General features: G+C 43.2%; 1 protein-coding gene across 1 annotated transcript in view; it reads left to right on the top strand.

Annotated features, from left to right (window-relative positions):
• The window catches only part of CEP128 (centrosomal protein 128), a 757,252-nt gene that overhangs the window by 277,813 nt on the left and 467,044 nt on the right, over positions 1-12,395 (top strand). The window contains exon 15 of the mRNA XM_086937589.1: positions 9,508-9,684. Within this exon, the coding sequence (XP_086793715.1) occupies positions 9,508-9,684 (177 nt within the window). The remainder of the gene's footprint in view (positions 1-9,507; positions 9,685-12,395) is intronic.

Here is a 12,395-nt window from a genome sequence, read left to right as displayed (position 1 = left end):
GCCGGGCTGATGAGAGGTGTTACCTCGAAACCGGTCCGGTCCTCGGATGCTTGATTCCGGTCTGGGAAAGATATGGCTGTGTAGTTCGGACTGGACTGTTCCCATGGGGCACAGGGTCAGAGCTGATTTGCATAAAGCCATTATCTAACCCAGGGTGGTGTGGAGTGCAAAAAACGATGGATTTAGGCCCAGATCCTTGTACTGGGGTGAATGTAAGACATTGATCTACATTCTGTCCATCAAATTGTTTTTTGTAATTTTCTAGTTTAGGGAAGGGCCAGGTGGTTGCCAATGGTTCTTATCCTTGCCGCAAGTAAATTCCAGAGTTTAACAGCATGAACCGAGAAATAAGTATTACCTATCCACTTTTTATCGTAATGTGGAGTGATTAGCGAGGGTGCCAGTCTAAATCACACTCTTCTGATAGTATTTTATTTGATTTACTTTTAAAGATTATCCCTTGCTGTTGAAGACCGTGTGTGTTGCAGAGGATATTCAAAGTACATCTTCTCATAAAATCATCTGCATTACGACAGTACTAATTTATGAACTTTGAAATAACAGCATACAAAAACCACCAGTGTACATAAATCTTCAAACGTGTTATTGCCTTTTGTTGATAGTTTTAAGAATTGTTAATTGCCTACATTTGTATTATGATTGCAATAAATAGGGGCCATGATAAGGCCAATTAACACTGAGCAGCATGTAAACAATTGTGCTATTTGGTCGTCTCCACCCTTTGGGGGAACTCGTAACCAAAGCCTAAGTGAGCGACTGGTGCAAGCTCCAAGTGACAACATTAAATTCACCGCAACTTCCACTTTTAACTGTGGTGGGTAAATATAGTTTTGATGCAGCATATCCCAGCACAAATGCTGGAAACCCATATGAGAAATTGGGTTGTTGGTTGACTGGGGTGTGAGCACTGGTCAAGCAGCAACCACAATTCTTGTCTGGGTGAAGTACAAGTCACTCCTAAATCAACTTATGCTCACTCTCTGGTAGCTTGGTGTAGAGCAGTCAGGCTTAACTTAGAAGCAATGTGTAGATTATTCGTAGAACACTTCAAAAAGTGAAAACACTACACAATAAGATCTCACACCACATTACAAAAACAAAACAATACCAAAACAAAAAAAATTACAATCAGTAGAGCAGGAGTTATTAATTTTTAAAGATTAAAGTGTAAAATGGTGCCAAAAAAGCATAAAACGCACACCAGGAATATCTCTGCCCGTTGAACCGGGTCAACGTCCCACTTTCTGGCAGACCACAATGGTGCGCAGGTCAGCTACAGTTCATCAGGTTAGGCCCGCTGAAGTTTTAGCATCTCAAGTTCATGCCAAGAGTTCCGCTCGCATTGGAGATAACCATGAAGAACAGGGAGAGCATTGCGGGATGCTGCCAGCCATTCCTGAGGAGTCGGCTGGCATTGCGGGTGGGCGTTGCCGGAGCTTCGCGGTGGCAGTCCCTGTGAACGGGTGATGCTGATTTGCGAAGAGTCTGAAGTTTTGCGCTGATTTGCGGTATGAGTGGCAACGTCTCAGTGCACATGGACCCAATCAGTGCTGCAGGGCCACAAGTAGCATTTAATTTACAGGCACTGGGCACATGTAGTGTAATTTTACTAGGGACTTGCAAGTAAATTAAATATGCCAGTTGTATATTAACCAATGTTACCATGTTTAGAGGGGTGAGCAAAAGCGCTTTAGCACTGGTTAGCAGTGGTAATGTGCACAGAGTCATAAAGCAAAAAAACTAAAACAAATTCAACAAAAAATAGGAGAAGGAATGCAAAAGGTCTGGGGATGACCCTGCAGAAAGGGCAAGTCCAACACCTATTCTATTCCTCCCTATTCTGAAAGATGTACACCATCCTGATTAAAAAGACATACTATGCCACACATTCTGCCAAAGCAACGTGTTTGTTACCCTGCAGAGATTCAAATGAAACTTATTCACAGATGAGTTAATTTAATAGAAATCTAGCCCACCTCCTCACAGAGCTCTTATAATCATCTTAGAAAACATAAATACAGTTGTCTGGAAAATGTTCCTCCGTTATCTGATTTTTTCTGAGTAGGACTTCTCCACTATCTCATTCCCAACCGTTGCATGTAAATCTGTAAGTTGGAGGACAAAACAAATCAGACTGTGGGAAGACATATCTGTGCAAGTCTCACACATCATGTTCTTCAAATGTTTTAAGTCTCACCCTCTCTTCCCAGTCAACAGCAATAAACAGGAAACTCAGTCGATGCAAGGAAGGAATGACCACAAAACCTTAGTTAATGTGTCCTTACTACTCTACATCGATACCTAACACATGCATTAACTTCAACTAGCAAAATCCCATCCAGGCTGTCCACCACATAGATTATCGCCAGGATGTTCCTCAGCTCCCGCCCTGACATTTGCAGCTTTGCAGTAGGGGTGAACCCAGTGGCTTGAGAGTGGTCCCTCGTATTCTCACTGTAGAAAGACATTGGGCCCAGAGTACATACGATCCATCACCTTCCCTATCAGGCCGACCTTTTTGTGGCCAGTATATCTTGAATTACTACTAAATTCTTTTGAGTAGAGCGACTCATTTTCCAGGTCCCTATGAATGCCCCAGAACCCCTTTAGGGTCAACCACGGGCAGAAACATGTTGACCATCTACAAGGCTATATTTGATCAAATCCCTGAGGACACTCCTTTAAACCCTGTCCCAGAACACCACTGAATAAAGTTGATTTGGCTCTCTGGAGACAGTTTTAGTAATAATTTTCGTTGCACTCTGACCCTCTAACACCGCTCAATTTCAAAACACCTCAGCTCCTCCCCGTTGGATAGTTGTAGCCCAAACCAGGGGCCCTGTAGTCCTGGTGTGAGGAGGGAATCCAATGATAAAGCATGTCCTTCTCGGGTGCGCAAGGGTACTCTTCCTAAAGAAGCTCTCTTCCAACAGCTATACAACATATTATACACACACACTTATACATACAGGATTTTATGTGTATACGGTGCCTTCTCCTTAACACCTTCGCTGCTGGGCACATTCCTCCACTGTGCTGGGGGGAGGGGGGTGCGCACAGCGCCCCCGTGCTCATGGCGAGCTCAGCTCGTCATGCAGCACAGTGCTCGTGTGCTCATGACGACCTGAGCTCGTCATGACCACACCCGTTTTCATAGAACGCTCGCACAGCAGGGGAATTAGCCCAGCATGCGAGCGTTCTAACGGTCATGACGAGCTCAGCTCGTCATGAGCACACGAGCACCGTGGCTCATGATGAGCTGAGCTCGTCATGAGCATTGAAGGAGCTAATATACAAGATATACTTTTGTGAGTTTGATGATAGATCACCACATAGAACCACACTAGAACAAATGGAGACGGATGCATCAGTAATACCTTATTTGCTTTACCAGAGCCTCACCCAAGTTAACTGCATTTGAAAATGTGGTGACCCCTATACCAAATGAATATGAGGAGGAACCTTCACTCCCATTCCCTATACTATAGGTAACAAAATGATATTGTTGCACATTTAGTACAAAGTGATTCACTGTAAGGGTGTTGTAAAAGGTGAAGCTGTGTGCAGTTATACTCCATTTGCGTCACTGGTCAGTCATGGATCTGTTCTATGTACTTTCAAGAGGAGACTTTAAGCTGCGCAAGACAAAGCTGCTTACCTTGGATACTGTGACATGCACACTTCTTAAATAGTACACAACGTTGCTACTTCTAAAAACCCCACCACTGCTTAATGTATCATGCAAATACAAAGTTCTCTGGCTGATCACTGAGTGCTTGACCCAGAGGCTTAACGTCAACCTCCTTGCCTAAGTGTCCAGCAACTCTAGACTGAAATGAAGACCATTGCAGCATCTGACCCCGACTAACACTTGTCCGAATGCTAACACTGCCCCAGTCTATTCATAAGGCAAAATATGGATCTCCACCTATCCTGCTCGCCCCTGCATCCACCCCTGCTCGCCAGTGTTCCTTCATCCAGTCTGAAGCCCTGGGCTCTGTCAGATTCAGCAAATACTCCTGGACGTGCAAGTCTACCCTATGCTGACCATCTCACAAAATGGTGATCTCCAAGCAAAGGTCATGACTAACTTGAGGCAGACAGTGGTAGGCTCTGCGGGGTGTGCCACTGTTTCCGCAGATTTTTTGCTTGTCTCACTCTTAATTTCTTGCTTTTATTTCGGACTTGCCATTAGTTGGAATCCACCAACATCAGATGGTTGCCATTGGACCCGACCCTGGCTTAAAACAGGAAAGTACAGATCTGTGGTATGGGATGGGTGGAGTTTAGGGTGGCAAGGGCATTATAGCTGGTCAGCACTGTGAGAGTTTAGGGGGGGTGAGGGGTTTTAAGTGTCAAGGATGGGTGGAGTTTAGGATGGTGTTAAGGTTCAGGGATGGGTGAAGTTTGGGGTGGTGTGAGAATTTTAGGGGTCAGGTGGGTGTAGTTTAGGGTGGTGAAGAGTTTTTAGATTTAAAGCATAGGGATGGTCTAAGGAATGGCGAGGGCTTTGGGGGTTTTGGGATGCAATTTAAAAGTATCCCAAGTAATTTTGTTAGTATAACCTATATAAATCCAAATTAATAACCCTGTCAAAAAGCACTGACCTAACCCCCACCTCCTTACCATCCCCTCCTCCGAAAAAATTGAATCCAAAAAAATTGCATACAACCGCAACCGCATCCAGGCCCAGTGCACAGCGACTCATGCACTGCTTACAGGAAGAGGAGCTAGAGAGTAGCTCGGACAGGGTCAAGATGCTGGTGAAAAACCACACTCTGCACAAAGAAGACTATGGAGCATTGCCATGGGACATGATGCTGTAGAGCTCAAATGTCAGGATTAGGTCGTGGCTCAGGTCATGGGGAATCAAAAAGAGCCCCAACCTCTCCCAAAGGACTGAACCAGAATTAAGTGCTTCGCACTGTCATCTTAGGTACTACTTCCAGGAGAGGCAGAAAAGCAGGCTAAGAGAGTGGTAAAAAGCAACTCAAAATGCTACAGAAACCCAGTAAAAGTGTGTTGGCCTCTGAGGACAGATTTACTTAATGCCCGCTGGTGTTATAGCCCTTGCGTTGCGCAGATGCACATGGACTCCGCGTTGCTGAGCGAAGAATTTATGTGCTCATAAGAGGGCTTTCAATTAACTGCATTATCACTTGGAACTAATTAATAAGCATCTACTGTTGTAAAACTGTCCTAGCTTCTATTTCTGTGCATGCCCTATTTCTTAGAGTAATAATACCTTATTTTTCTGTAACGCGCACACACTGATGCACAAGTGCTCCCTGTCAAAGAATGGACTATTTTTGCCTCGGTTTCTGGATCTAGCTTTGTTCTGGATTGTTTGTGCAGTTGCTCCATTGTGCAGATGAACGGCCCCATTTCCAATTCTGACGTCTGTACAATGGCGGCTTTTGAGTGAAGATCCTGTGTGTAGGTTTGCCATGTTAATTATTGCCTTCACCGCTGCGTGGTGGGGCAGATGAAATATTCTGGGATCTCCCCAGCCCACGTGGTGATGCTCATCCGATGAGTGAGTCAGCCAAGCTCAGAGGAGGACTCTCAAGAGAAGTAGGTCATTGAGTGAGGGTCTCTTAATAGAGGGAATGATGAGCGAATAAAGTTTGCAAGTATAATTCTATTTATTTTAACTTTTTTTTAAGTGCAAACCATTTCTCTGGGGACAGAGTACTTTAAATACAGAAGTACACAGTAAAAAAGAGAAAGGTAAAAGGTAAATTTACCAAGCTTGATATTTGAGCGAATAGAGACTTATTCATAAATAATGCAATCACTGTCGAAAAGGCAGCGTTTCAAAGTTTTCACAGAGGGCAAAGCAGTACAGCCTAGCTCTGTGTGTGTGTGTCTGTGGCGAGTTGCAGAGGGGATAATTTATATAATATCAGAGGTCCCCCCCCAAAAATTGAGAGCGGCGGGGTTTGATGTGTAATTTTAGAGCGCCTTGTTGTACAGTGGAATTGTGGAAGGTCAAGTGCCTAGCTTTATTGCATTAGGTTCCCTTTATTAGAAACCCTGTATAATATAAATATTTGCCAAATGTCACCTAAATCCGTAACGTTATATGCAAATACAGTCCATATTTTTAGAACGCTGTTGTTGAAAGTGGCTTGTTTGATATATATCGAGTTACACAAATCGTGTTTAAATTTGCTCATGGTTCCTGTTTGGTAAATGTGGCTGCTTCAAAGTGTGTTTAGAAAAATAAGAGGTATTTCACATTTTTAAGATGTGTGCCAAAAGTTGCACATCTGTAGAATGCACCTTCCTTCGGTCCATTTGTGCAGGAGGTGTCTATCAGTGAAAATTCACTATTTCTGCAGTACACACAATGTTTGGTAGTGCCTGGAATTACGATTGCATTTTGTACAATATGTCCTCAAACTTTTAACATTGACATTGATTCACCAAAATATCTACCAAAACCCAAGTTTTTTCACATAACCTTTTCAAATCCCCTGACATCACAGAACTGATTCCCTGCTAGACTCTTAGGGCATCATTTCAAGTGGTCTACTTACCAACTCCATTGAGTATCACGCGTGTAAGAATAACGAGTGTGATCATTTCCACCCTACCTGAAGAAGCCAAACATCAGGAATTGGTGTGGAATCAGACAGGACGCAAAATAGAAAAAAGGTACCCCCCGGAGATTTCTTCTAGGTCTGGGAAGAGGGGAAGAAATGTAGACAAACAAATGCGAAAGCTCCCACTTGACCTGTGTACCTTCAATATTAGCTCTCAGTGCCCAATGCCTCGACCAACAGCTACTTCAAATACACCATGAAATTGAATTATGTTTTCATTTAATTTGTTAGTCATTTTTATCTTATCTCATTTTTCAACATCATTTATAGTTGTATTTATCCATACAAATGTAGATATTTAGTAAAAAAGTTTCACTTTCTTTTATCAAAAATATATATTTACAAAAATAGAAACACAATATATTGCACTCTAATATATAGATACTTTACATCATGGTGTTTACTATGTATTCCCCCATATTTCAAATCACTCTCCACTTTAAACACCACACAAACACATTCACGCTACAACCTCTTATTTGTTCCCCACAGCCTAATCTCACATACACTTTAGAATATGTTCTGGAACAATCTCCAATTTCTTTTGTTGTTGTGGACTGGGGTTTTCCAAACATACAGGCAACATACTTTTCGGTGATATCAGACATAGACATAAAAAATCACCTTCATCAGGACCACACGCTATACACTGTAACATCTGGCAAAACAATATGGCGTAATCTTAAAAATAAGATGAACACCATTAACTACTGTTGTCAAGACATTTTAAGATTTAAAATTACTATTGAATAAATCAGCAAAATCTTATACCCGGTTTTCTATTGTCAAATACTATACATCCTATGAAAATCAGGTTTATATACTCACTGTTCGATTAGTGTCCTAAATAGACCATCATGAGAATGTGCTCTTATGGCCCTTGTGCCTACTACACCCTTTTCGGTGTGTAGTATTTGACAATGGAAAACCCTATATAAGATTTTGCTAATTTATTCAATAGTACTTTTGTGTCTTAAAATGTCTTGACCACGTCAGTTACTGAGGTTAATGTTATTTTTCAGATTACCCCATATTGTTTCGCCTTATGTTATGGTGTATAGCGTGCGGTTCTGATGAAGGTGATTTTTTTTTTATATCTGATACCACGAAACGTACGTTGACGGTTTGGAAAACCCGAGTCCACAACAACAAAAGAGATTGGAGAACCTTCCCGAACATATTATAAAGATCAGGCTGGGGTACGAATGAGAGGTTGTATTGTGAATGTGTTCATGTGGTGTTTGAAGTGGAGAGTGATTTGAGATCTGTGGGTATACAGAGTAAACACTATGATGTAAAGTATGTATATATTAGTGTGCAATATATTGTGTTTCAATTTTTGTATATATGTATTTTTGATAAAAAATGTGAAACGTGTTTTACTAAAAAAACTCATTTGTATGGGTAAATACAACTATAAATGATGTTGATAAATAAGATAAGATAAAATTTAATAACATGAAATAAAAACATAAATTCTATTTCATGGTGTAGTATTTGAAGTAGCTGTTGGTTGAGACATAGGGCACTGAGAGACAATATTGAAGGTACACAGGTCAAGTGGGAACTTTCACATTATTGTGAAACAGACAGGACAGACATGGCACATTTCTCATTATCTTGTATTCTGAGATCTCCCCCACCATCGAATTACCGATGCACTAGGTAGTGGGTGGATGCAATGCTTACTATTAGGTCATTTGCACTGAGCCTCTTAGGCACGGTACAGCCTCCAGTTTGCTGCCAATAGGCTAGGTGAAGTTCAGGGAGCAGAAACCAGAGTTTGGGTTAACATCTGCTTCCACCTTCATTGGACCCATGACCAAAGGTGGCAAGGACAGTGCATGGGGGCCCCAGGGACTAATAATGCTTGCAGGGGGGGGCTATGCTGCCCCCTTCCACTTTAATTAAATAAACTACCCTGTGGGATGGGGTTCCCAGGCCCTAATAAGGCTCAGGATGGGGGGGCCACGTAGCTCCCCCTCCCCTTTAGAAAACAAGAGGCCCTGTGGCCAACCCCGCGCAAAAGGTCCTGCACAGTGGAGATTGGCTTTGCGTATGGTAATAAAATATTTCTTTCTGTTGAAAAAAACCCTGGAAGTTAATTAAAAAAAACAAAGGTTAAGGTAAAGTTATGGTTAGATTAATAAGTCAGTGACCGCAGTAATGCCCTAAACTAAAAAAAAAGAAAAAAAACACAGAAATTCACAAGTTATAGTTAGCAGAGCTAACTATAAGTTGCTTCCCCACCATGCACTGCTTATAAGCTCACATATTGCATTGCTCATGAAATGTTCAGCAATATAGTTTCATGATATCCCTGTGACATCTCAAATGACATTATTGATTAAATCATCCAGTGAGTGTGCCATATTACTTTTCTACCTGATTTTGTACAGCCTGTGTCGAGGTACTGGGTGCAAGTGTTTAGAAAACGGATGTGCTCCTAAAGCATAATCAGTGGATAGAGGTATTAATATGTTATGAATCTTTGTGTTGTAGAGTAACTCTGCGTGCAGGTTGTAGCTGACGACTCGTGTTCATTTGGTTCTACACAAGCTTTTGAGCACTGCAGAAAATAGGCTTCCAGCAGTGCAAAGATTCTACATACTAACTATTGTATTCTAACATAGAAGACTGTGTGCACCAGGTACTAACCTATGTCCATGTACATGTGCTTGTTTTGCTTCAGAAGATAGGTTATCCATAAAGGTTTCACCACAGTATAAAAACTGCAGGTAGTATGATCTATAGACCAGACAAAATCTTTCATTCTAGTGAATTTGTATTTTTTTTCACTTCATACAAGCTTAAAATATGACTGGTACATATTGTATAAATTAACTAGAGTGAAACTTTCTGTGGCTTCTCTTCCCAGGACAAGCAGATAAGTAAAGGGGAAGACCACTTGCGCATGCTGGAGGAGGCGGGGCTGCAGCTGAGGGACCAGCTATGCCGCCTGGAGACAGAGCAAGAGACCATCCTCAACATGATAGGAAGTGAAATTGATGCTTCTTGCAAAGTCCTCTCCCGGGATTCTGCGGAGAAATTTAAGGTATTTACTCACTAAACCTCTCTGTACGATTACAATGTCAATTTGTTCCTGCTACAATTAGTTTGAGGACAATGAGAATAGTTCATTTATTTTGCTTTCAATGCACATTAGGTCTTTACTTTATGGAGGATAATGCGGGGAGGACATGGCCAGTTAACGATGGTTGATTGCTGTCAAGCAGTAATAACTATTCTGTATGTAACTATCTAAACACATGCCTTAAAAACAAACTTTTGTGCATATAGTGTTGGTTGACTGCTTGAAGTTTCCGGCTCTCCCTTATCCCTTATTCTGTAGGTACCCTACTCCACTGTGCAACTTTACCTACCAGCCACGGTGCTCAGTGTGACACATAACTAACACCATGGAATTAGTATGCGTCCTTGTCCTTGCTTTATACTACAATGTGAGACACTCAGTCTAATTTCATCTTCAAAGGAAAAATAGTTATTGAGTTTGCACTCAGAATCTCCTTGTTGTGATGAAAATGCTTCAAAACCCGGTCATATAAGACTGGTCATTGATGAAGTACACATCATTGAGGATGAGTTTGCCATGGAGGATTCTTTTCCCATTGGTGGGAAGGAGACAGTGGCAGTGTCTCTAACCTGCTTGGCGTTTTGACCTAACCTGGCCAGTAAGAGAGATCGAGATATATAAATAATTGCTAGCGCTTTTAAAATTGAAATGTAATATAGCTGTGACATTGTGCATTTTGAATTGCTGTTTTTAAAATTCATTACCCCCTGCACCACACGCCACCACTGACTGAATACCGGAGCTGCCTCCCTGACAAATCTCGTGGGGACCTGCAGGCACTTCCGGTCGGCCGGCACGAAGAGCGGTTAGCGCTCTAGTGAACCACTTCCTCAGGGCTATTTAGGCGGAGCAGGGGAGCATTTCGCTGTGGGAAGGAGACAGTGGCAGTGTCTCTAACCTGCTTGGCGTTTTGACCTAACCTGGCCAGTAAGAGAGATCGAGATATATAAATAATTGCTAGCGCTTTTAAAATTGAAATGTAATATAGCTGTGACATTGTGCATTTTGAATTGCTGTTTTTAAAATTCATTACCCCCTGCACCACACGCCACCACTGACTGAATACCGGAGCTGCCTCCCTGACAAATCTCGTGGGGACCTGCAGGCACTTCCGGTCGGCCGGCACGAAGAGCGGTTAGCGCTCTAGTGAACCACTTCCTCAGGGCTATTTAGGCGGAGCAGGGGAGCATTTCGCTGTGGGAAGGAGACAGTGGCAGTGTCTCTAACCTGCTTGGCGTTTTGACCTAACCTGGCCAGTAAGAGAGATCGAGATATATAAATAATTGCTAGCGCTTTTAAAATTGAAATGTAATATAGCTGTGACATTGTGCATTTTGAATTGCTGTTTTTAAAATTCATTACCCCCTGCACCACACGCCACCACTGACTGAATACCGGAGCTGCCTCCCTGACAAATCTCGTGGGGACCTGCAGGCACTTCCGGTCGGCCGGCACGAAGAGCGGTTAGCGCTCTAGTGAACCACTTCCTCAGGGCTATTTAGGCGGAGCAGGGGAGCATTTCGCTGTGGGAAGGAGACAGTGGCAGTGTCTCTAACCTGCTTGGCGTTTTGACCTAACCTGGCCAGTAAGAGAGATCGAGATATATAAATAATTGCTAGCGCTTTTAAAATTGAAATGTAATATAGCTGTGACATTGTGCATTTTGAATTGCTGTTTTTAAAATTCATTACCCCCTGCACCACACGCCACCACTGACTGAATACCGGAGCTGCCTCCCTGACAAATCTCGTGGGGACCTGCAGGCACTTCCGGTCGGCCGGCACGAAGAGCGGTTAGCGCTCTAGTGAACCACTTCCTCAGGGCTATTTAGGCGGAGCAGGGGAGCATTTCGCTGTGGGAAGGAGACAGTGGCAGTGTCTCTAACCTGCTTGGCGTTTTGACCTAACCTGGCCAGTAAGAGAGATCGAGATATATAAATAATTGCTAGCGCTTTTAAAATTGAAATGTAATATAGCTGTGACATTGTGCATTTTGAATTGCTGTTTTTAAAATTCATTACCCCCTGCACCACACGCCACCACTGACTGAATACCGGAGCTGCCTCCCTGACAAATCTCGTGGGGACCTGCAGGCACTTCCGGTCGGCCGGCACGAAGAGCGGTTAGCGCTCTAGTGAACCACTTCCTCAGGGCTATTTAGCCCTCGCAGTACCACGGGCGCGCAGCGATCGCGCGCAGCCCCGCCGAAGTCCCGCCAAAGAGCTGCCCGTCTGCGCCCGTCCGCGACAGGACGTGGCCGGGGCCGGTCACTATGGCGGATCATCGAGCACACCGACTAAGCTACTCCCCACAGGTACTAATGAATATACTACATAATTCCCCCAATACCTGTCCTAACAGGATGAAGGACAATATCGAGGGCCCATTCTCCTGTCGCCATTGCAGAACTCAATTTGAAACCCACTTGAGCATGGCTCCTACCTCCAAACCTCGCCTTCACATAAACCAACCAGAAACTAAGTTTCTATCTGACAATCCCACTCATATTAAGACTAAGACCACCAATAAAAACGCCCTCACCAACAAAAACATGCTCTGCAATATCAGATCTCTATCAAAGCATGCCGTCGAAGTATGGGATCTGATCTCCAGTAAGGAGCCGGACCTATGCTTCCTGACGGAGACCTGGCTCAAACCCCACCTAACACCCGT

Source organism: Lissotriton vulgaris, chromosome 9 (genome assembly GCF_964263255.1).
Source record: "Lissotriton vulgaris chromosome 9, aLisVul1.2, whole genome shotgun sequence".
Taxonomy (NCBI): domain Eukaryota; kingdom Metazoa; phylum Chordata; class Amphibia; order Caudata; family Salamandridae; genus Lissotriton; species Lissotriton vulgaris.
The sequence above is the reverse complement of the archived record's forward strand: the minus strand, read 5'-3'. Positions and strand labels throughout refer to the sequence as shown.